Below are 25328 nucleotides of genomic sequence, written 5' to 3' on the forward strand. Positions count from 1 at the left end.
GTGGGATGTTCCTGGACCAGGGCTCGAACCTGTGTCCCCTGCATTGGCAGGTGGATTCTTAACCACTGCGCCACGAGGGAAGTCCCAATCTGTGAGATACTTAGGACAGAGATTGGCACACAGTTAAGTGCTCAATATTTGTTAGTTTTATTATCATCTCCTTGTACACTTCTTCTTTCTCTGCTATAAACACTCTCTCTCTCTCTCTCTCTCTCACACACACACACACACACACACACACACACACACACACACACGGTGGGCTTCCTGGAGGAGGAGTTCTGCCAGACAGCCAGGCAACCAGTTGAGTTCAGGACCTAAGGTCAAGCTTAGATCTCCTTCCCTGGCAGGAAGTTTCCCACTGAGAGGGGAGTGGCAGCCTCTTGTGGCTTTTCCCATCCTCCCCCAGCCACCACTCTCACACCAGTCCCACACACAGGTCATGTGCTGTCCCTAGCCCCGTGTGACTCAGCCTGGCAGCTGGACCAGATGGTGGGAGGAGAGTTGGAGATTAGCACTGCCAGGGGTTGCTCTGAGCAGCTGCCTGACGGCAAAGGTCAAGATATTGGGTTTCCACCTTGCATGGCGCCCTGGGAGGTAAGCACGAGACCCCGTGGAGACCAGGCTGGGGCTGCCCGATGCCCTGCTCACCATCAGGGTTCATGTTATAATTAGTCTTTTCATGTGTATGCTTGACAGTTTTTGAAGCGTTTTCCCACCATCTGAGGTCTGCAGGGTAGCCAGTGTTATTTTGACCATCCCCATGAAATGGGGCTTATTGAGGTGGCATGTCTTACTCTATGCCACTCAGGTGGTGGAACTGAGATCCAATGGAGGTTTGCCGCGTTTAAGCCCAGCGTGCTTGCCAACACCCTGCACAGACTGTCCTCAGAGTTGGATGCAAGTGTGTGTGTGCACACGCATATGTACATGGTGTGCCGAGGGAGGAGGTGACCCACGCTGGAACTGCTTTTCTGGTGGTCTAAATTCATGTGTGAGCCTTAGAAGCAAATAGTGAGTCTTTGTATTTAGGTGTCATTATAATTTAAATTTTTATTCATTTTTTTCAAAAGGTATTATATTCACATAGTTCAAAATTCAAATGGGTATAGGAAGATGTCACCCTCTCTCCCCTGTCATCCATCCACTCCGTTGCCCTCTCCAGAGGTACTCAGTTAGCAGTTTCTTCTGCCAGGCTGTCCTGTGCTTCTACAAGTCAATATGAACGTAAATATTCCAGCCCAACACTTACATACAAAATGTTGCACATTCCACTTAGTGTTCTGCTTCTTGATTTTTTTGTATGTTTAATAATATGCCCTGGAGATCATTCCATAGCAGTTCATAAGGAGCTGCCTTGATAGTTTTGAAGGCCATGTAATACTCTATTATAGGGATGCACCAATTTGATTGGTGTCCTGTTGATGGACATACAGGTTATTCCCAATAGTTGCAATGACAGACTATAGTACAATGAGTCCCCTTGTACCTGCAATCACTGGTTATGTGTGCGGGGAGATGCACAGCCTTGCTGCTCAAAATGTTCCTGGACTAGCAGCTGGGCATCAACTAGGAGCTTCGTTAGAACTGCAGCGTCGCAGGCCTCACCCCAGACCTGCTGGATCAGATTCTGCATCTTAAAAAGATGCCCAGGGCATTTGTATGCATATTAAAGTTTAAGAAGCCCTGGTTGGGAAGATAGATTCCCAACCAGAATTGCTGGGTCAAGAGATAGGTACATTTATAATTTTGACCACAACAGACAAATTGACATCTGCAGTTTGATTTGATACATAGTCTCACCTGCAATGCATAAGCATTTGGGGAGAATAAAAAAAAAAATCCATATCCAGCATTGCAAACTATGGAGCGTAGGATTCAGCGGGTGTGGGGTGAGCCTGGAATCTGCACCGTATATACTGTCTGGGTGATTCTGATATCCATCCAGGTTTGAGAAAAACTGGCCTAATTACATTCCTCACCTTTGACTCCAGAGGCTTCTTTAGGGCTCCAGGCATCCTGGCTGTAATGATCCTTTAACTCTCCATCCAGGGATGGCCAACTCACGTGCCCACAAGGGCTGGATAGATACTACTCGCAACTGAAGTGTGCTGGTTTACAGTAGGTTTGGTTTCTACTGACACCGAAGTAAAAAAACATTTAGAAAAAGTGCAAACCAAGCAAAACATATTTGGGCTGAAATCGGGCCCACAGTCCATGAGTTTGTTACCTTTGATGCTCTCACAATGCCCTTTAAAAAAAAAAAAAAAAAACTGTTTTGGCAAATAGTCTCATTCAGCTTGGCGAGGACTCATGGGTGCCTTCTCCGCAGTGTTGGAGATATTAGGGATCAAGGCTCCCACTTTACAGATGACAAAATGGAGCCCAGAGTAGCGAAGGGGTGGCCCTGAGGCCTACAGAAAAGTTTAACCAATATTTACTGACTACTGGGCAACGTGCTCAACACTGGGGGATTTTAGCCTGCAGGTCCCGGTCCTCGAGGAGGGAAGGAACAAATACAGAGCAAACAAGTCATGGCCAGCGAGTGTGGGCTGTGCAGTGATATGACTTGCTTCCCGGGGCCAAAGTGGTTCCCAGGAGCAAGAGAAGCTTTCAGAGAGGAGCTCAGGCTGAGAAAGACATTGGTGGTTTTTGGTTTTGGTTCATCTCACGAAGGGATTTAGACCAGTGTTGGCAACCGTTTCCTGGAAAGGACCAGATAAAATATTTTAGGCTTTGCAGGCCACATGGTCTCTGCCGTTCTGTTGTTGTTTGTTAAAGCGCAAAAGCAGCCACAGACTACAGGTAAACGGGCTGTGCATGGCTGGGGCCGATACAAGTTCATTTATGGACTCTGAAATGTGAATGTCATGTAATTTTCATGGTTCACGAAAGTCTTCCTTTTTCATTTTTCCCCCAAACATTTAAAAATGTAAAAACCATTCTTAGCTGCACAAAAACAGGCGGTGGGCTGGATTCCGCTGGTGGCCGGATTCTGTCGACCACCGGGTGTTCTAGGCAGTGAGGTTGGCAGGCTCAGGGACAGGGAGGAAAAGATTTAACAGAAAAGTGGGGATCAAAATGCCGGCTCTTGGCTCCCCATGCGGTGCTCTGTCATCTGCCCAGGGGACAAAAGTGCAGAGCGAAGCAGGCTGGGTGGGGACTGCAGTGAACAAAAGAGCGATGGCTCCTCTCTTTCTAGCCCACTGATGCCAAATTCTTCTGATTTTTTTTGTCCGCGCGGCAAGTGGGATCTTTGTTCTCCGACCAGGGATCAAACCCGCACCCCCTGCATTGGAAGCAAGGAGTCTTAACCACTGGACCGCCAGGGAAGTCCCTCCTCTGCTTGTTAAGAGAAGTTGGAAGTGCTCGTATTGCACAAATGTTTTTGGAGTGCTTGCTCTGGGCCAGGGTGGTTCCAGGTACTGGAGAGTCCATGGAGAGCAAAACAGCCTGAAGACACAGCTTACAAACTAATGGGGGACAGGTGTGAACAAAACAGACTACGTAGCATTTTAGACAGTAGTAAGTGCTGTGGAGAAACATAACGCAGGGCAGGGGGCAGAAGTGTCAGGTGTATTGCGAACTTTTACGTGGGGTATTGGGGAAACCTCTGAGGTTTGCTTAAAGGCTGGAAAGATTCCCAGAATGGGCTGTGCGGTACCCTTCCCCCAGGAGAAGAGCAGTCCAGGTAGAGAGAGAAGCAAATACAAAGGTCCTAAGGAGGGAGCCTGCCTGGAATGTTCTAGAAACAGTGAGGGACCTGTGTGGCTGGAGCAGAGGAAGTGAGAAGAGTCAAAGGAGTTGAGAGCAGAGAGGTAATGGGAGCAGAACATGCAGGACTTTGTGGCCACTGTGAGGACTTTAGCTTTTGCTCTGTGTAGGTGGGAGCCATGGAGGGTTCTAAGCAGAGGAGAGAGAGATAGAGGACCAGACTTAGGTCCTCGACGTATCCCTCTGGCTGCCTCTGGAGAATGGACCGGTAGGTGGGTGAGAAAGGAGGTGGGGAGAAGTCATCAGACTCTGGGTATTTGCATTTTGAAGGTGGAGCTATAGAATTGGCTGACATTTAGGATGTGGGGTGTGAGACATTTAGATCTTACTGTGAAAACTTCCTAGATGTAATTGATGGCAACCAAGTCAAAATGGAAAATATCTTGTTCTGGGTCACTAAAGCCTTGCATAGGCTGCTAGTTTGCAGTCTTTCTTCTAAACCAGGCCTGCCTGTCATGTTTTAAATCTTTCATTATGATTTTAGCTTTTTCGCGTTCCTATGTCCTTTTCCAAACTAGATTGGAATCTACCCTTAATTAAGGGCGGGGACTGTGCTCTTTATTTCTTGGTGTCTCATGATGAAATTAGTGAATGTGTGTGTGGGGGCAGTGAGGCACCTTTTCCCTCCCCGTGGTTATCTGTTACATAGAAATTGGTGGAACATCTAACCACAGCAGGAACTTTCTGAGAGGGTCAGGCCCTGAATACACTGGCGCTGTTCCTCTCAGACCCTGTAGTCACGGCTCTTGAAATAATTTTTTCCCCTTAAACCTGCTCAGATCCTCTACACTTAAAAATCAAGACATGCGTTTCTTCTTCCAGATACAGTCCAGGCTGACCAGATTTCTCTGAAGAACAATGGTGCTCCCGACCAACTCCTTCCCCACCAGCACAGGCCCTGGCCCTGGCCCTCTGAAGCTGGCTTCTGCCCCAACATCCCTCCCAGAGGTCACTGCTGGCTTTCCCCGCTGCCTGGCTGCGACAGCTGCTTATAGGTTTTCCCTGAACCCACCTCTGGGGCTTTTGTTGCCACTGAACAAACAGCCCTTGCTTCTGGAAACTCCACTGGTTCCTGTAACTCCCTGGATCCCCTCCCCCTTGGACCTCCACTCCCAGGCCTCTCCTCTCTCCTCTGGAATACATACCCTGAATCAGTGGATGGAAAAGCCAATGTCTACAGGCCAGGAAGGTGAAGGAAATGACTGAAGTGAGCCACAGGTGTTCTTTTAAACACAAACACTTGTTGGTTGTTAAATAGTAACAGTGGAGGACACTTACTGAATATTTAACAAGTGCCCATCCCAGCTCCAAGTGCTTTATATGTGTGTTGATTCTCATAACAACCCTTGGAGGTGGCTATGTTTATTATTCCCATTTTTCAGATTGGAAACTGAGGCACAGAGAGGTTGAATAACTTAACTTGTCTGAGGTCATACAGCTTGATGGTGGCAGAGGCATAATTTGAACTCAGGGCATCTGACTCCGGGGCGTGGGAACATAATCACCCTCCAGCACGACTCTGATGCTACCTTCTCCCCAACACCCCCAATTTGCCAAATAAAAGAAATTCTATCCATTTACCATTAATTTCCCCCCATTCCTCAAGTTGACAATGTGTTGATCCTGCCTCTTTGGCCAATTTTACTAAAATTTACACTGCGTAGACACTCCGAACCCCCTGTTTCCTTCTGGGATACTGTTCTAGAGAAATATTGTGCCCAAGGGGGCAAGCCCAGATGTTCATGGCAGCAGTGCTCCTAACAATGAAAAATCAGAAGCAACCTAAGTGCCCATCCATAGGGGAATGGAAAAGAAAATTTGCATATTCCTGTCACAGAATACATGCAGCAGGTTAAGGAAGGAAATAGATTGGTAAATGCTGACCTAGAAAGATCTATGACTTATAGAGGGGAAAAAAACAAGTTCCAGAACAATACTTACACTCTCCTTGCTTTCCATAGATATTTGGAGCATCCGCTTTCTGCCTGACACTGTTCAAGGCACTTGGAATACAGCAGTGAACAAAACAAGCTCCTTACCTTAGCTGAGGTAACATCCTATCTAGGGGGAGAGTAGAGGCAGGGAATAAATTGTATGCTGGGGGTGGTAAACACAAGGAAGAAATATATAACGGAAGATGTTTTCCATTTTTGTAAAAAGGATCACCACAAAATAATACGATGTGTTTTCTATGGTATTTATTTATGTATATAAATGCACAGGAAAAGGTCTGCAAGGAAGCACCCCAAACTGCTAACAGTGTTATTCTGGGGGGAGTGGCGGGTGCCTGGTGATTGCCCAAAGGTGCTTTAGCTTTACGGGAGAATATACCCATGTATTCTCTGTGTGATGAAAAATTCATAATAGTAAGCAACTGGAAGGCTCATACTGTGCTGGTGGAAATATAAAATGGTACAACCACTTTGGAAAGCTGTTGGCAATTTTTTAAAAAATTTATTTATTTTATTTATTTTATTTTTGGCTGTGTTGGATCTTTGTTGCTGTGTGCAGGCTTCCTCTAGTTGTGGCGAGCAGGGGCTACTCTTCGTTGCGGTGCGCGGGCTTCTCATTGTGGTGGCTTCTCTTGTTGCGGAGCATGGGCTGTAGGTGCACAGGCTTCAGTAGTTGTGGTGTGCAGGCTCAGTAGTTGTGGCTTACGGGCTCTAGAGCACAGGCTCAGTGGTTGTGGCGCACGGGCTTAGTTGCTCCGTGGCATGTGGGATCTTCCCGGACCAGGGCTTGAACCCGTGTCCCCTGCACTGGCAGGTGGATTCTTAACCACTGCGCCACCAGGGAAGCCCCTGGTGGCAATTTCTGATAAAAGTTAAGCATGTGACTCAGCAATTCACTCCTAAGCATTTGCTTAAGAAAAACTAAAACCTATGTCCGTACAGATATGTGTCCACCCATGTTTAGAGTGGCTTTATTTTATTCATAATAGCCCCAAAGTGGAGACAGCACAAAAGACCATCACAGGGTGGCTAGACCAACATGTTGTACGTCCACACATTAAAACATTACTCAGCAATAAAAAGGAACAAGCTATTGATACATGAACGGATCTAAAAGCATTATACTGAGTGAAAGAAGCCAGGCATTTTGCCTGTTGTATAATGATTCCAATTATACAACAGGCAAAACTAATGATTCCAATTATACAACAGGCAAAACTAATCTATGGTGATAGAAATCAGAAGGATGGTTGCCTGTGGAGGTTGTGAGCTGACTGGAAGGGGACCTGAGGGGACTTTCTGGGATGATAGGAATGTTCTAGATCTTGATTGGGGGGTGGGGTGTACACGGTGTAGGGATTTGTCAAGATTCATTGAATTATTCACTTCAGACCTGTGCATTTCACTGTAACGAATTTCACCTTAATATTAATAGAAAAACCACCAAAGCCTGGTGAGGAATACTCTGACGTGTTAAGAATGTTTATTTCTAAATGGTGAAAATGTAGGTGATTTTCATTTTATTCATTTGCTCATCTGGGGTTTTCCAAAGTTCCAGCAAAGCACATAAAATCCTTTAGTGATCTGAAAAAAAAAGTAAAGGACATGGCCCATACATTTACATAAAAAAAGAACATGTCTCTTTTGTGCATATTTTATTTGTTCAGTCATTTTGAGGATTTTTTTTTTTTTAAAGAAGGAAAGAAAGAGGGAGGAGGGCGAGAATAGGAATCCTTTCAGTCCTATTCTTTTATTTTCAACAAAATTTAACTGGCGGACTTCCCTGGTGGCGAAGTGGTTAAGAATCCGCCTGCCAATGCAGGGGACACGGGTTTGAGCCCTGATTCGGGAAGACCCCACATGCCACGGAGTAACTAAGCCCGTGCGCCACAACTACTGAACCCCGTGTACCTAGAGCCTGGGCTCCACAACAAGAGAAGCCACCGCAATGAGAAGCCCATGCACAGCAACGAAGAACCAATACAGCCAAAAATAAATAAATAAATAAATTTATTTTAAAAAATTAACTGGAAAGCAGCAATATTCAGTGCAGATTACTGTGGAAAACGAAAATAATTCAGGGCAATAGATTCTGCAATCAAGAAGCTTACAGTTGTGCTGAGTCCTCTCTGCCTCTAAAAGAGCAGTTGAAAAAGGCCAGCTCCTCCCCGAAGCCTTCCTTGCTTTCTCCCTCAAACCTCCGCCTCTGCACGACTCATCTTACCTCCACCTTGACCCTGGAGGACAGGGTGCTTTCCTTTTCTCTGAATCCTCAAAGCCTTGCGCTGTGCTCTGCACGAGGTGGGTTCTCTGCTCAGGCTCTGTGCACTTCATTTTTTTAGAAAGCCCCAGAGCAGGAGCCAGGCGTGGGTAGGTCCCTAGCTTTTCACACTTTCACCCCACACTGAACCAATCCCGGGCTGAGGAGGAACCGAGAGGTTGACCTTCTATCCCCTCGGGGTTGGGGACAGATACTTAGGGGACTCCCAGACGCTTCGTAGAAACAACTGTCTCGCCTTGAAAGGCCAAACTGGTCACCTCCGCCCTGCTTTCTCCCCCTTTCTGGCTTCCTTGAGATGCCTGGGTGGGTGGAGGCTGTAACCTGCGGCAGACAGCAGTGTCAAGCGCGCGTCTTGCTCTCCTGCGGCCCCCTGGCCTCCCCCAGGGAGCTCAGGCCCACGGCCGGGCTGGGACAGGGTGTGCTCGCAATCTTTGGCCCGCAAGCAACCGGGCCACTCGGGTGGTTTTCTGCCTCCCGTAACAATAGAAGTTTTGCTGAGGCCCAGGGAGTGTCTACAAAGTGCTCTCCTCCGAGAGCGAGGCGCCGCGAGGGGCCCGGCTGGCTTTTTGGCGGCTTTTTATCTTTGGATCCAGGTGAAGCCGTGGAGGGGCAGGGCAAGACCAAGGTCGGAGTTAGTAGTAGCAGCGTTGGGCTGTTCTCAAAAGGGGAGGTGATCATGTGAGATGAACAAGTTGAGGTGCTGCAGGATAACGGGGTTTGGGGGTGGGGTGGAGACCTCCATCCATAAAGTGGGCAGGGAGGACACCAGGGGCTAGTGACCTGTCTTCCAGCCAGAGTCCTGTTGAAAGTCCTGCTGGAGAAGGGAATCAGAAGGTACAGACAGGATACTGTGCACTCCCTCGGAAAGTTCTTTCCTTTTTGTCTTGACATCACATATATACTATATATATTTTATTTATTTATTTATTTTTAATTTTTGGCTGCATTTGGGTCTTCATTGCTGCGCGCGGGCTTTCTCTAGTTGTGGCGAGTGGGAGCTACTCTTCATTGTGGTGCGTGGGCTTCTCATTGTGGTGGCTTCTTGTTGCGGAGCACGGGCTCTAGGCGCGCAGGCTTCAGTAGTTGCGGCGCATGGGCTCAGTAGCGGTGGCACATGGGCTTAGTTGCTCTGCGGCATGTGGGGTCTTCCCGGACCAGGGATCGAACCAGTGTCCCCGGCATTGGCAGGCGGATTCTCAACCACTGTGCCACCAGGGAAGTCCGACATTATATATTTTTAATTTTTTTCTTTATTTTTATTTTATTTTTTATTTTGGCCAGCACCGAGCAGCAACGCGGGAGCTTATTTCCCTGACCAGGGATCCAACCCATGTCCCCTGTAGTGGAAGCGTGGAGTACTGACCACTGGACTGCCAGGGAATTCCCATATCTTGACGTTATATTCTTGATCCATCCTCTTCTCTTGTCTCCAGTACTGCCCACCAAGACCAAGCCAGGCAACCCCCCTCACCATATACACCATAGCCTCTAGCTAGGCTCCCTGTTTCCTATAGTCCAGGCTCTGATTTACTCACTGTGTGATCCTCGGCAAGTCACTTTACCTCTCTGTGCCTCGGTTTCTTCATCTGTAAAATGGCATCATAATCATTCCCATTGTTATGAGGACACAGTGAGTTAATATATGGAAATAGCTTAGAACAGTTCCCGGCACACAGTAGGTATTACAAAAGGGTTGGTTATGGGACTTCCCTGGTGGTGCAGTGGTTAAGACTCCCCGCTCCCAATGCAGGGGACCCAGGTTCAATTCATGGTCAGGGAACTAGATCCCACATGCATGCTGCAACTAAGACCCAACAAAACCAAATAAATAAATATTAAAAAAACAAAATCCCAAAAGGGTTGGTTATGATCATTTTTTATTATTACAGGCTATTCTCCGCCCAACAGTGTGACCATTTAAAAACTTGAGTCAGGTCATATCACAGCCTTGTTTAAACCCCTGTCCTGGCTGCCCACTGTGCTTAGCATAAAGTCCATGCATGCATGGACTGTCTCTGCATTACTAATCTGACTTCAACTCCTACTACTGTTCTCATTACTCATTGTTCCCACCTCACCAGCCTCCTTACTACCCTTGGAATGTTCCAAGTGTGGTCCAGCCTCAGGGCCTTTGCACTTGCCATTTTCTTCTGCCTAGGAAGCTCTTCTCATGCTTTGCAGAGCTGGTTCTGGCTCAGCATTCAGATCTCAACTATTACTTCCTTAAGAGAGTCTTCCTGAATCACCCTATCTAGGTATGTACTTTCCTGTATTTTTCTGTGAAAATACCTCGTTTATTTCTTAGCTATCATTGACTATGTGTTTGTTTGTTTGTTTAATATCTCTCTCCCCCAACTAGAATATAAACTTCACAAGTGGTGAAACTTGTCTTATTCACTGTTTTTTCCCCTACATCTAGCATAATGCCTAGTATATAGTAGGTGCTCAGTAAATATGATTTGTTTAAATGAATGAATGCAGAAACGAGAAAAGGATTTAGAGTTTCATGAGAGAGACTATAGATGGAGGTGCCATTTATCTAATGGAGAGTGGATAAGGTCTTTTGGCAACCGCGTCAGATAATTGGTTCAAGTTGGGACATGTTTTTGAGGTGCCTGTAGGATTGCTTGGAAAGATGTTCCCTCTGCACCTCACACACGGGTCTGGAGTGACCCTAGAGCTACGTTTTTTGAAGTTTCACCATATATGGGGCATATCCATCAGGATAATTTTTTTCTACAACTTAGTGAAGAGCCAACTCCAGGTGGTTTAAACAATGTGTCCAGAGGTAGGGCAGTCCCAGGATTGGTTAATTCAGTGACTCAACAGCAGCATCAAGGGTCCAGGTCCTTTCTACCCATCACGATGGCACAGTCTCTCTTCATGGGTCCAAGGTGGCTGCCATGGCTCCAGACATGGAGTCTTCGTGCAACATCCACAGGTCAGAAGAACAGAAGAGATCCTTTTCTTTTCCTGAGTCCTGTTCTAAGAGAGAGGAAGGGACTTCCCTGGTGGTCCAGCAGTTAAAACTCTGCTTTCCCAATGCTGAGATCAGATTAATTCAAAAGGCTTCCTGAAGAGACGGGGGTGTTGTGGCAGGATCTTTTTTTTTTTTTTTTTTTTAACATCTTTATTGGAGTATAATTGCTTTTGCGGCAGGATCTTAAAAGAAGGAAAATGTATTGGTAGGAGAATGTATAAGTCTGCGGCCACCTCAGTACTCCATGGGCCACATCCTCAATCAGATGCCAAATCAATTATTATTTTTTTCTTTCTGTTTTTTTATTTGTTGGATGCTGAAGAGACTGGGGAAAAGGAGTCCTGGTTAGTGTGACTTGACAGGTTTTATTGTTAGTACTGACATCATTAGCCCCCTGCCAACAGCACCCAGATTCTGCTGGTCTGCAGGCTGGAGATACATACACAATAATGCATTTTAAAACATTCTCCAACAGGAGCTGTGACTCATACACATTTCTGCTGGGATGAATAAAAATATCGGGAGTGAAAGATGGATTAGTCACTGGAACACGGTTTGCTTTTGAGAACTGAGTCTCCCACAGTTACCCTTGTTCCTTATTAGCTTCTGAAATTTGGAAACGGAACCCCTAAACTGGTGCCTTCCAGACATGTGTGATGAAGCCTGGTTGGGTGGGTGTGGGGTTTGGGGGTCAGAGGGTGGGCTCAATGGAGCAGGACTGGAGGCCGCTGGTGCAACGGTTCGGTCCTATAGATGGTTTCCAGTTGGCTCCTGTTCTGACTGGCCTTTGCCTGGGTTGTTCATTAGGACCACCTCTAAATCAATGCCGTTCGTTCTTTCATTCATTTACTCCTTTATTCATTCCATCAGTCCTTTGCAAGCAAGGTAGTGTGTTAGTCCAAAATGGACTGAAGAAAGGAACTTACCAAAGAGCTAAGACCAGGAAACATGCCATAAATGTCTACATAGAGATTTAGAGAAAGGAGAGATCTCTTTTTTGTCTAGCTCAAGGATTGGCAAACTGCAGCCTGCCGGCTATTGTTTGTATAAATAAAGTTTTATTGGAACACAGCCACACCCATTCATTTACATATTGTCTCTGGCTGCTGTTAGCGCTATGGCAGAATTGAGTAGTTGTGACACAGACTTTATGACCCTGAAAGCCTAAAATATTTACTGTCTGGCCCTTTACAGAACAAGTTTGCCAGCTCCTGATCTTGGGTCAGTGATTTGCAGTTTTAAACAACAGAACCCACTGTAGAACTTTATGAATGGTTATAGGGAGCTCACAGAATCTCAAGGGTGCCCAGGAAGTCAGTCTTGGCAGCCAGGCCCCCCAAAACGATGCCCAAACCACTCTGTGAGACGGCTCCAGTGATGACACTGACACCCCAACTGGCAATTCTGACTCTGGGTGACTGAAGACCAAAACTTCTGCAGTCACTGTCCCCCAAAGATTGATGCCTCTGCCATTGCTTAGGTCAGGAGTAAGCAAAATACATACAAACCCTATGGCTCAGCAATTCCATTTCTGGTTGACAACCTAAAAAATACTTGCTCACAGATACAAATGGAAATATATATGAGAATGTTTGTTACAGCATTGCTTCAAAGAGTTTGCAGTAGTTTCAATACTAGGAAATGAAAAAGTAGAATATAGTTTTATTGGTTAGGGTTAATATTAGTTATAATAAATAGACCATGAAGTATGTGAAGTCCCAGACCCCATGGACGTTTCATTATTTGCTCACATAAGGTGCTCTAAGGTGAACGTTACTGATCGCTGGTCTGTCTTCCCTCGGTGCAGACATTCAGACCCGGGCTGAGGGTGGCTCTGCCATCTTCAACCCATGGTTTCCAAGGTCACTCTGGGATCATCATCCCAATCAGTTTAGAAGGGAAAAGAGCATGGAGGAAAGGACATGGGAGAGGTTCCATGGGCCAGGACTGGAGGCCATGCATGGCATCTGCTGGCATCTAAAGCTCCATTATGAAGCTCCACCTACCTGCAAGGGATATTGGGAAATGTAGTCCTTCAGTGTGTCCTGGAAGAGGAGGAAACCACACTTGGGGAACAGCCAGCAGTCTACCACTGTGATACAAGCACATAATGGAATACTGAGCAATAGTCACAAGTAATGAGTTATATTTACAAAGAGCAACAAGGAATGATCTCAAAAAAACATGATGCCAGGTGAAAAAAGTAACATAGCATGAATGCATAACTGTACCATTTATGTAAAAATTTAAAAACAATCATAAAACAACACTTCATCTCTTTATATATTTTTTACTATTTTTTACTATGTCTATTTGGATACACATATATCCAAACAAATATTTGGCAGATGGTTAGAAAGAACACACTTTAAATATACCCTGGTGGGTGTCCATGGGTGGGGGGCGGGGAGGAGGAGTAGAGATGGGTGACGAAGGCAAAAATAAGTGAAAATAAAACAAAGTAGAGACCATACTCTGATGTCACCGGTGGTGTGCCATGGCCTGAGGAGTGTTATTAACTAATTGTGTGCATTTGAGTTCCAAATTAAAAAAAAAAAAGCGGAGGAAGCAATGTATTAAAGAATAAAAGTAATATGTATTCATTGTAGAAAATTTGGGAAATATAAGTGTAAAGAAGAAAATAGGGAATTCCCTGGTGGTCCAGTGGTTGGGTCTCCGTGCTTCCACTGCAGAGGACTTGGGTTCGACCCCTGGCTAGGGAGCTAAGATCTTGCATGCTGCGGGGAGTGGCCAAAAAAAAAGAAGAAAACAGATACCCGTAATTCCACTGCCCAGATGTAACTACTCTTGTTATTTTTGTAATTTCCTTCTTGTCTTTTTTTGTATTAATATGTAATATATATTGACAATATTAGGATCACAGTCTATATGTAATTTATTCCACTCTTTTCCTCCCCATTTATCCATGTACCATGACCATTTTTCTTTTCCATTAAATATACTCTGATAGCGGACTTTTAAAGGGCTAAATAATTTTCCACATTGTGGATATACCGTAATGTATGTAACTATTTACCTATTAGTGGGAATTTAGGTCCTTTCAAATCTGAGCTATTATAAGTAACACTGCAGTGAACATCTTTGTGAATTAAAGTTTGTGTGAGTGTGTGATTATTTCCGTGGTTCAGATTCCCTGAATGAGAATAACTTGGTCAAAGGGTATGAATATAGATGTGTATGCTTATTTTTAAGGCTTTTGATGCATTTTTTAGGTTGAGGAATGGAGAACACAGAGAGGAAAGTGTAGAAGACACACATGTAAATCATAATAAATTATTATAAAGTGAACCTTTGTGAAATCACAACCTAGGGTAAGAAATACGACACTGCCAGGCCCTTAATGCCTCTGTACAGCTTCTCCAAATCCCAGACCCCTACTCCCTAGTCTGGGAGAAAAGCACTGCCCTGACTTGTGCAGTAAATGCTACCTACACTCTTTTCTTTATAGCTTTACCATCCAAGTGTGCACCTCTAAGTACTGTAGTTTAATATTTTCTGCTTTTGAGCACTATATAAATGGAATCATACATAATGTGCTTTTTTATATCTGGCTTCACTGGCTCCATATTACATTTTTTTAAAGGTTCTCATTAGTTATCTATTTTACACATAGTAGTGTATATATATATATATCAATCGCAATCTCCCGATTCACCACCCCCCTTCCCCGCCTTGGTATCCAATACATTTGTTCTCTACATCTGCGTCTCTATTTCTGCTTTGCAAATAAGTTTATCTGTACCATTTTTCTAGATTCCACATATACGTGATATTATATGATATTTGTTTTCCTCTTTCTGAGTTATTTCACTATGTATGACCGTCTCTAGGTCCATCCATGTCTCTGCATATGGCATGTTAAGTTTTAAAAATTCATCCACATGCTGTTGCATGGAGCTATACGTAAGTCTTTCTCTGCCACAACTTTTCTTTTCTCTGAAGCTGTGTATGTTTTTTTCTCTGCTTCAGTTTCACATTTCTGAGGACCTAAATTCGGGTGGTAGGGAAAGAAATTCCTTTCATTTGTATAGGACTCTTCATCTTTTTTCAAGCATTTTGGGGTCTGTAAGATTTCATTGTGTCCTCACATTCCCTTGCAGAGCTGGCAGAGCAGGGTTCTTAATGTCCCCATTTAACAGATGAGGAAACTAGGCTCAGGACCATGAAGGAATTGACTGAGCTGAGACTGGGAACCTGACTGTTGCTCCATTTCTCAAGGTCATGGGAGACTCCATCACTATGTCCAGTCTTCCTAGGAAAGCCAGGGAATCTCAACACATTGGAAATGGACTCTCTGTAACATCTGTTCTGGCTGCCCCAGCTCTGAATGCTGGTGGGGGCCAGGCCTCTGTCCTTGTCCTCGTCTCCATCCACATGCTCTCCCTGGGTGATCTCCCGCGATCCCGTGGCTTTTAACTAGTACTTATGTTCTGACCATGCCTACATTCTTATTTCCAGGCTGCCCTCCCTCCTGAACCCCAGGATTGCGTCTCTGACTGCCCACCCGACATCTCCACCAGGCTATGGAATTTGCAATCTCCCATGATCAAAACTAAATTCTCCATCTTCTCCCGCAAACCCACCCCTCCCACCACCTTCCTCATCCTGGTTAATTCCAAGCCCATCCTTTCAGTTGCCCAGGCCAAAAACCTAGGAGTTAAGTTGAACTCTGTCTCTCTTACCCCCAGCACTTCAGCAAACCTATAGGTTCTAGCTTTTTTTTTTTTTTTTTAATTAAAAAAATTTTTTTTGACTGCGTTGGGTCTTTGTTGCTGTGTGCGGGCTTTCTCTAGTTGTAGTGAGCAGGGACTACCCTTCACTGTGGTGCACGGGCCTCTCACTGCGGTGGCCTCTCCCGTTGTGGAGCACGGGCTGTAGGCGCACAGGCTTCAGTAGTTGTGGCACGAGGGCTCAGCAGTTGTGGCCCACGGCCTCCAAGCCCTTGCACTTGCTGTTCCCTCTGCCTGGAACACATGCAGCGCCTACTCCCTCACCTCTTTCTTCCAGTTCTTTGCTAAAATGTCACCTTCTTAGTGAGAACTTCTCTCCCCCTCCCCCCTCCCCTTGGGATGCTCTTGCCCAGCACTCCCTGTCATTTTTCCTGCTTTGTTTTTCTCCATAGTCCTCACCACGATCTGGCAGACTTTGTGTTCGACGTAATAGGGTCTTAATTGGCCATCTCTTTTGCCACTAGAGTGTCAGCTCCAGGAGGGCGAGGACTCCGACCTGTTTTGTTTGCTATTCTCAGTGCCTAGAGCAGTGTCAGGCACTCACAGTGAGCTTTCTCCCAACCTGGAGTCCAAACACGAGTACTGAGATACTCATTCATTCATTTGTTCAATTAATATTTAGGTGTGCCTGGCATTCTTCTATAATGAGGGAAACAAGATTCTCACAGTCCTCTGGCAACACCAGAGTGGTGGCTTGGCATGGATTTAGGATCAGACACACCTGGGTGACAAAGCTCTGGCCAATCGGGTGAGAGTGATGTGTGAAACTTCCGGCTTGGGGGTGTTTAAAGAACCAGGCATTCCCTTCTCTTCTCCCTTTCTCTTTCTGCTGGTTGGAATGTGGCGCCAGAGCAGCCATCTTGGAGCATACAGTGGATACCACATGTTAAGGAAGTTGGAAAGAACCTGGGCCCTGAAACCTTGAGGCCTCCATACCTGCCTTGGGTTGTTTATACCTGGACTATAACATGAGAGAGAAACAAGGTATGTTTTTAAAAACTCATTACTATTTGGGTCTTGTCACAATGTCTATCTTTATCCTAACTAATATAGCCACCTTGATCAGTTTCCTTTCTGAGCCTCAGTTTTCTCATCTGTAAAAATGGGACAATAATAACTACCACAAAGGGCAGTTGTGAAAATTTGATGTCACTTCTTAATAGTGTCTGGTACATAATGAGTGCTCAAAAAATGGTAACAGTTGGTATTAGAACTTTCTCCCTTTCAACGAAGGCTCCAAGAATGGAATTTGCCCAGGAAATTTGGAAGGCAGGCTGCAGTATAAATGGCATTGGAGAGGGTGTGGCTGTTTGTGTTTCTGCTGGCTAAAGAGGAAACCATAAGTTTTCAGTAAAAGTTACTACTGGGATTGCCAGGTGTCTGGAATTGGACTGGGCAGCCCTATTCTTGAGTTTTCAGTCCAGGAAAGAACCTGAAAAAAAAATAACCCAGACATATAAATGTGTGTCCAGTATGTCTGTTAAAACCATCTGGCATCCCTTGCTGCAGAATTTCAAGATACACCATCCAGGTCAATTTCCAGGCTTGACTAAGTTGTAGAATTTACCCTTTATGCACCAATCTCTTCCTGAACCTTTTTCTTAACTTTTACCCCCAGTCCAGGCTTCATGTTACAAATCTTAGACCTTTGCTTCATTGGGAAAGCAATATGGTGGAGAGCAGTCCTCTCTGGGGCATGTGCATTTTAAGAGAGAAGTAGGAAGTGGGCAATGCTTATTTCAAAGGATTGGGTGACCATAATCATCCAAACAGAGATGTTATTAATAATATTTATCCTGGGACAACAGGTACAAACTGGGACTGTCCCATGCAAACTGGGGTGTTTGGTCATCCTATGAACAAAAGATTCAGGTCATCCTAGTGGGGAGAAATCTAGGGGAAGGGAAGCATGTCAATTAGGATGCTTTTGGTTTCAAATAAAGGAAACTTAACTGGCTTAAACCATAAGGAAATTTTATTATCTTATAATACAAGAAATGCAGAGGTAGGATGGCTCTACAGTTGGTTAATTTAGGAGCTCACTGACATCAAAGATCCAGGTTCCATCTGTCATTTTTGCCATCTTCAGCTGGTCAGCATGTCCTCCCTCATTGTGTCAAGATGGCTGCCACACCTCCAAACATCACGGCGTCACCCAGTTATAATAGCTAACACTCAACTGAATATCAGGCAGCATCTGAAGCACTTTGGAGCTATTAAGTATTTTAATCCGCACAATAACCCTGTGAGGTAGGAACTCTTATTGGCTCCATTTTTTTTTTTTGCTGTACGCGGGCCTCTCATGTTGTGGCCTCTCCCGCCGCGGAGCACAGGCTCCCGACGCGCAGGCTCAGCGGCCATGGCTCACGGGCCCAGCCGCTCCGCGGCATGTGGGATCTTCCCAGACCGGGGCACGAACCCGTGTCCCCTGCATCGGCAGGCGGACCCTCAACCACTGCGCCACCAGGGAAGCCCTATTGGCTCCATTTTAAAGATAGATACCTCAAAGCTGGAAGAGATTAAGTCACTTGCACAAAGTAACACAATGGGAAATGGTGGGGCTGGGATTTGAATCCAGGCAGCTGGTCTCTAGAGCTACAACAATGTCCAAAGGCTGGGAAAAAAAGAAGGTACCATGTCAGCGGCCAAGCCAGGATTGGAACCAAGGGTCCTAAGCATTTCCTTCTCTCTTTCCTCCGGGCTATATTTCCAGTGCTTTCTGGTGGGAATATGATTTGGCAAAGCTCTGGAACCCTGACTTAATCTGATATCTATTATGTTCGAATCAGACCTTGAACCAGAGCCTTCTGGAGATATCTGCTTCTAAGAGCAAGGCTTTCTTTGGAGAAGTTTTGACTTGGGGAGTTGTGGGTGGCTCCACCAAGAGTAGCAGGAAGAGAATTGTATTTTGGTCTGAAGAAATGAACCCCGGCCTGCATGTCCAGCCTTGCGTCGGGTTGTCCAGCTGTTCTGTCCAATACCAAGGGTGGAGACGCCTCTCTCCTCTTCTCAGAAAGCTGCTCTTCGTGCTTGGAACGGGGAAAAGACTCTCTGGGCAGCTGGCCTGGCTTACTGAGAACTTATTTGCATTTGAGAAATGATTGGCTGTCCTGGGCAGTCCGATAACTCAGTTCTCACCTGGCTCGTTCAACTTGGGAGGGAAAAAAACCACCCCTTGTTTTATCTTAATTATTATTATCATTTTAAAAAGCAGAGCTTGGGAAGGGGGCGCCTTCAAATCCTGAGCCTGCAGAATCTGAGAGAGTCTCATCAGAGAATAAGGAACTATCTGTCTAATGATTCCAAGCAGCATTAACTTCTTCCTCACAACTGTGAAACTTATGCAACAGAAACGAAATGGTATTTCCCGCTATTTGCAAAGTACGTGGTAACAGAAACTCTAAAATTGTCCCTATAGAAGAGAATTTCCCCATCATTACCATTGCTTTTTTTTTTCTTGCTGAACTGAGAGCCTTTTTTTTCCCCTCTTTTTTCTCTGTTCTTTTGGTGAATGTTTCCCAGCTATAGCCTATTTTAGGCCCTGCCCTGGAGATAGACAGGGATCTAAGGGCTCCCCACTGAAGATCCTGGAGGGTAGGGATGGAAGTGTTGAGGAAGTAGGGAGGAGAGGTCAGGCTGACACCGGGATAGATAAAGGAAATCTCCCTGAGCTTTTGGTTCCTTAGTCATGTTTGGTTCAGTGAGTTGCTCTGTGCCAGGATTAGCTGGGAGGCAGCCAGCCCTGGACCAAGGGAGTCCCCATTGATCACACCAGCGCTGAGGTCTCTATCTGAGTAATGAGACCTGGGTAGGCAGTGACCTGAGGCAGAGGCTTGGAGGTGCCACCGAACAACTCTGGAGAAGCTGAAAGGATCTCGTTTATTTGTTTGCTTGTTTATTTTATTTTTTAATTAATTAATTTATTTTTGGCTGCGTTGGCTCTTGTTGCTGCGCGCAGGCTTTCTCTAGTTGCAGTGAGTGGGGGCTACTCTTCATTGCAGTGCGTGGGCTTCTAATTGCGGTGGTTTCTCTTGTTGTGGAGCATGGACTCTAGGCGCACGGGCTTCAGCAGTTGTGGCATGCGGGCTCTAGAGTGCAGGCTCATTAGTTGTGGTGCACGGGCTTAGTTGCTCCGTGGCATGTGGGATCATCCTGGACCAGGGCTCGAACCCATGTCCCCTGCATTGGCAGGCAGATTCTTAACAACTGCGCCACCAGGGAAGTCCCTGTTTGCTTGTTAATTGATTTTTTTGTTTTTGAATGCTGATTTGGTTGTTTTTCTCCTCCTGCTCTGGATTGGAAGCACCAGGAGGGCAGGAACCTTACCTGCTGTGGTCACCGCTGTATCCCAGCCTGGCGCATAGTAGGCCTTCAATAAACATCCATTGAATGAATGACAGAAGGAACTTGGTGTCTTTAATTCATCACTGTCTGCTCCCCCTGCTGGAATGATGTCAGCTCCAGGAGGGCCTGAATGGTGTTAATCTTGTTCATGTCTGCAGTCCCAGAACCTCACCCCATGCCTGGCACATAGTAGGTGCTTGTGGTAGACGCTTCTCTCTTAACAACAGAAGCCCAAGTTGTTCAGGCAGCCATGTCCCAGGAGATGGAGCAGGACTATTCTAAGTTGCTGGTGACAACGCTGCTCTTGGTCAGGGAGTATTTAAAGGTGGCCATGTGACCCAGTCTGCCTGTGAAGTGTAAGGGAGAATCTGCTTGCTGCGGGCTTTGGGGAAAGTTTTCTCCCTCTGATAAGAGACAGGCACAGGAGAGCGCCCCCTTTACCCTCTTCTTTCCTGCTTTGGAGCTATGTTAGCAGGTGATGTGGCCAGTGCAGCAGCCACCTTGTGTCTCTGAGGCCCCAAACTTTGGGAGAAAAGCCACCATGATGAGGAGAGCAGGGTCGCAGGTGCCTTGATCCTTGATGATGTCACCAAGTGCTCAACCAGCCTGAGGAGCCAGCCTCCTCTGGACCTCTTGTTAAATAAATGACGTCCTATGGTTTAACCCATCAGTAGCCCGTTTTTCTCCTCCTTGCAGCCAAATGCATCCCAATGGATTCAGCACTCAGTCCACACGTTGACTAAATAAACGCCTTCACTTCCAGAGCGCTATCTGCTCTAAGCACTTCCCACGTACTAACTCAGGCATCTTCGCAACAACCTCACGACGTTGGTACCGTTACGATTCTCAGTTCACAAGTGATGAAAACGAGAGCTTAAGTAATTTATTAAAAGTTGTATTATCTGGGCTTCCCTGGTGGCGCAGCGGTTGGGAGTCCGCCTGCCGATGCAGGGGACACGGGTTCGTGCCCCGGTCCGGGAAGATCCCACATGCCGCGGAGCGGCTGGGCCCGTGAGCCATGGCCGCTGAGCCTGCGCGTCCGGAGCCTGTGCTCCGCAACAGGAGAGGCCACAACAGTGAGAAGCCCGCGTACCGCAAAAAAAAAAAAAAAAAAAAAAAAAAAATACGTTGTATTATCTTTCACTAGGGATGGGATGGTGGGGGAGAAATATCCCAGAGGAATCTGAGGGAGTAAAAGAATGTAGAAGAGATGGGGTGGGCCAGAGGTGGGCTCCATGCATGGAAACGCGGAAACATTAGGCTGGTCTTTTTGGCAGGGCGGGTCAATTCTTGGGTGAAGCATGGGATCTGTGTGTGTGTGTGTGTGTGTAACTAATATCTCTGAAGTTGAAGCTAATCTTTCTTGGTCACGGCTGGGAAGGGGACTAACAGTTGTTGAAAGCCTAATATGTGCTGGCTATCTGTGTCAGGTACTTTGTATCAGTGGTTCTCAACTGGGGGTGATTCTGTGCCTCTGGGGATGTTTGGCAATGTCGAGACACTTTTGGTTGTCACATCTGGGGAGAGAGTGCTACTGGTATCTAGTGGGTACAGTATGACTCTAAATGTCCTACAATGCATAGGATGGTCCCTCACAACTAAGAATTATCTGGCCCCAAATGTCAATATTCTGAGGTTGAGAAACACTGCTTTACATACATTTTTCTCTTACAAAGATACCCATTTTACAGAACAGGCAACAGGCTCAGAGAGGTGAAGTGTTTTGACCAAGGTCACCCCAGCCAGTTAGATTTGGAACTGGGAAACAAATGTAAGCCAGTTTCATTCCACAGCCAGGATGCTCCCACTATGCTCTCCCCTTGTGGTAGATAGGATTAATTTAAGGACAAGGCAACTGAGGGTCAGAGAGTTGCTGTGACCAGTTGAAGGTCACAGAGCAGAGTTGCTCCAGAGCCCTCTTCCCGAGAACCTTGGGAGCCAATCACCTTTCAGACACAATTGATTCCACTACCCAAACCTGGCAGGCTCATCTACCTCACACCCTTGACTACCTGTCCAGGGGAACTTCAGTCACCCAAGGCCCAGATCAAATGTCATCTTGTGCAAGATCACAAAGCAACAGAGCTCTGAGAGGGCAGAAGACACCCCACTCTCTCCTTGTGTCCTTATGCACTTGCAGTATTTACCCAGAGGCCATTGGGAGAATAATCCTGGGTGTTCGGAACAGCCTAAAGGATGATTACCGTCTACAGGGGGATATTACATGAGTCAGCCAATCCACTGCAGAGACACAATCTCTGGCCCTTGAACAGGGGCAGGTTAGGAACTGTGTGGACAGTATGGAGAGTGGGGCTGGGCTAAGAGGGCTGTTCATACATGCAATATTAATTAATAATAAACATGTATAGAGAAATTTCTAGGTGCTGGGCACTGTTCCAAGTACCCCTATGGATTAACACATAACCCTGTAGGACCCCACTAGCTAGGTACCATGATTATTCCCACTGTAATGATAACACTGAGGCTCTTGAGGTAAGGATACCAGGGCAAGGTCACCAAGGAAACTAGCAAGTGCGGGAGCTGGGGTTTTAACCTGAACAGGTCCCAGAGGGATCTTCCCTTCACATCTTCTAGCGCGGCAGGTGAAGACACTTGTCTAGCAGTTTGCTGATTATCAAGGTCACACAGAGCAGCCTAGACTAGAAGCCGGGTTTCCAAAGGCCTTATGGGGGCTGGGGGTGTATGGAAGGAGGCACGGGCAGAGCAGCTGCCGCTTGATTAGTGACTGGAGAGCAAATAATTTCCTCTGAGAAAGGTTGGAAAGGGCAGGCTCATCTCATGGGAGGCATAGAAGTTATAAAGAAAGAGAAAAAGATAAGAAGGAAGGAAAGAAAAAGGAAGGGGAAAGAGAAAAGAGGGGGTAAGAGAGAGAACGAGAGAGCCGTGCGTCTTCCTTCCCAAGCTCGTGGCAGCGCCCGAGGGCACCAAAAGGCCTGAGTGTCCCAAAGGCAGGGGCTGGGGTCACCGCTTTCTTCCCGGGGCCGGCGGGGGCGCGCGTGGTGGGGAGGGCTTTCTTCTGCGCGGCTCCGCTGCCAGCTTTTCCAACAGGGTGTTGACTCAGCCCGAGCGGCGGCGGCCGGCGACCGGACCTGCGTGTTTGTGCTGCGCGCGGTTGGGTGTCGCGTGTGTCGGGGTGGGAGTGGCGTAGCCCGCGGCGGACTGGGGGGCGCCACGCGTCCGGGCGCGGAGTTGGTGCGTTGGCCGCGGCGGGCGCGCTGCTTCGGACTCTCGGGGCTCTGCGGGGCCCCTCGCGGAAGATTTTCGCCCAAGAGCCCCGGGCGCCCAGCTCAGGCCGAGCCGAGCTTCCGACGTACCAGCCCAGCGCCGCGGCGCGTCTCCAAGGGGCCCAGTGCGCGCGCGGAGCGCCTCTGCGGCCCGAGCACGGCGTGGCACTTGGCAGACGCTCCCTTGGCGGCGGGGGAGGCAGCGGCCTGGCCAGCCGTCTGGGAGCCCCGAGGGCCGGCCTCCTCCCGCCCCTCGTCCTGCCTCCGCGCGCTGCCTCCGCCCCCGGCCCGGGCCGCCCGCCCCCAGTCCCGCCTGCTCGCCCGCCGCGCCATGCGCCGGGCCCGCCGCTGAGCCCGGCCCGCCGGCGCGCCCCGTCCGGGATGGAGTGCCTGGACGCCTGAGTCGCCGCTCTGCGCGACCTCCGCGCGGGGGAAGGAGCCGGTGCCGCGCGGCCGCGCTAGGATGGAGGTGCCCGGCGGCAGCGATCCCAGTGGCGACGGGGCTGGGGACGGTGCCCACCTGGACCCCCGGGCACCCGGCGCCGCTGCGCCCATCTCCGGCCAGTGCGCGGCCGCCCGGGAGTCGGAGCGCCAGCTGCGCCTCCGCCTCTGCGTCCTCAACGAGATCTTGGGCACCGAGAGGGACTACGTGGGCACCTTGCGCTTCTTGCAGTCGGTGAGTGTAGCGCGGGGACAGCCTCCGCTCCAGCCGCCAGCCCCGCTGCGGAGCGCAGGGGCCTCCGGCGCGGGGTGGTCCCCACAACCTGTGGCCACGGCCCCCGGGCGGCGCGAGAATCTCCTCAGACGTGGGGAGGGCGGCCTCCTCCAGAGCTGGGCTGTCGCCTCCCTGGCCGGCCCCGACCCGGGGTCTCCCTCACTCTGTTTCTCCCCACGGCACGCTGCCCTTTTGTCTTTTTCTTTCCCCTTCTCCGCCTTTCAAATAGTTTTAAAATTAGTTACATCCGTGAGGCAGGGTCTCTGGGAGCCAGGCGCCGGGAGCTTGGGCTTTCGTTTTTTTTCCCCGGGGATTTCTTCGCCACCTAGTGCATCACAGACTACTCATCTAGGACGGACCCTAGAAATCCTAGAGCCCAGAGTCCCTAAGCGCCCAGTAGAGTAGGATAAAACCCAAAGCCCGGAGTAGGGACAGAAGTCGACAAAACCCCGGGGTAGGACCCCTCTTTCCCACGCACACGCTTTTGCTGGAGCTTGGGGACAGTGGGTTTCGAACTCACGACTCCGAGGTTCAGTCCCATCCTCCCCATCCCCTACTCCAAGTTGCAAAACCACAGCGTCAGATGCTGTAAAATAACTGAGCACTTATTATGTGCCAGGCGCTTACATTTGTCATGAGAAGGTTGAACCTTCACAAGTGGCCCATGAAGTAGGGACGAATATTTCCCTCATTTTTTAGATGGGAGAGTTTAGCTCCAGAGAGGTTGAGTAACTTGCCCAGAATCAAACAACTGGTCACTTGGGGATACCGGATTTTGAACCAGGGCAGCCTGAGCTAGTGCTCCAAACCCCTATTCTCGGCTGCATTTTTTTTTCTTCTTCTTCTTCTTCTTCTTTTTTTTTTTTCTCTGTGAGAGGGAGGAAGGGGCCACTTCCCTACTCTCCTAGGAAGTGAGAAAAGTGGCTAGGGGGTGGGAGTGGGGTGAGCCTTGCTGGAAATTAGGAGTCTCCGAGGGCTTTAATCTCCAAACCTCCTACTGGGACCTCATTTACTCCCTTCTCTGCTCTAGGAAGTCTTTTAATCCTGGTTCAGGAAGGGCTGGTTGGGGGTGGGGTGGGGCGGGGGCGGTTGGTGTTTCCTTCAGAAACCCCAGAGCCAGGCTCTACAGCTCCCAGTCTCCGGGGAAAGAGGGAGACTCTGGCACCCTCTGGGGTCCCCTGTGGCTTGGGGGTGCAGCTGAGGCTGTGTGAGGTCCGAGTTTTAACTCAAGGAGGACAGAGCTCTTCTCTCTGTGAAAAGAGGTGTGTGTGTTGAGGGGTGGATGG

At 47.8% G+C, this 25328-nt stretch overlaps 1 protein-coding gene across 5 annotated transcripts in view; it reads left to right on the forward strand.

Moving 5' to 3' along the window:
* The first annotated feature begins 538 nt into the window (after positions 1–538).
* Positions 539–25328, forward strand: part of PREX1 (phosphatidylinositol-3,4,5-trisphosphate dependent Rac exchange factor 1) — a 217770-nt gene continuing 192980 nt past the window's right edge. For 4 of the 5 annotated variants that reach the window (XR_003793079.1, XM_029219975.1, XM_029219972.1 and 1 more), the window contains exon 1: positions 23670–24003. Coding sequence is in view for 4 of the 5 variants with exons in the window: in XM_029219975.1 (XP_029075808.1) it covers positions 23791–24003 (213 nt within the window). In the remaining variant the exon portion in view is untranslated. Of the gene's footprint in view, positions 598–23669; positions 24004–25328 lie in introns of those variants that run through there. The other variant, XM_029219974.1, reaches the window with a different exon arrangement.

The sequence above is a fragment of the Monodon monoceros genome, unplaced genomic scaffold, assembly GCF_005190385.1.
Source record: "Monodon monoceros isolate NGI ecotype Baffin Bay Population unplaced genomic scaffold, NGI_Narwhal_1 Super_Scaffold_13, whole genome shotgun sequence".
Lineage (NCBI taxonomy): Eukaryota > Metazoa > Chordata > Mammalia > Artiodactyla > Monodontidae > Monodon > Monodon monoceros.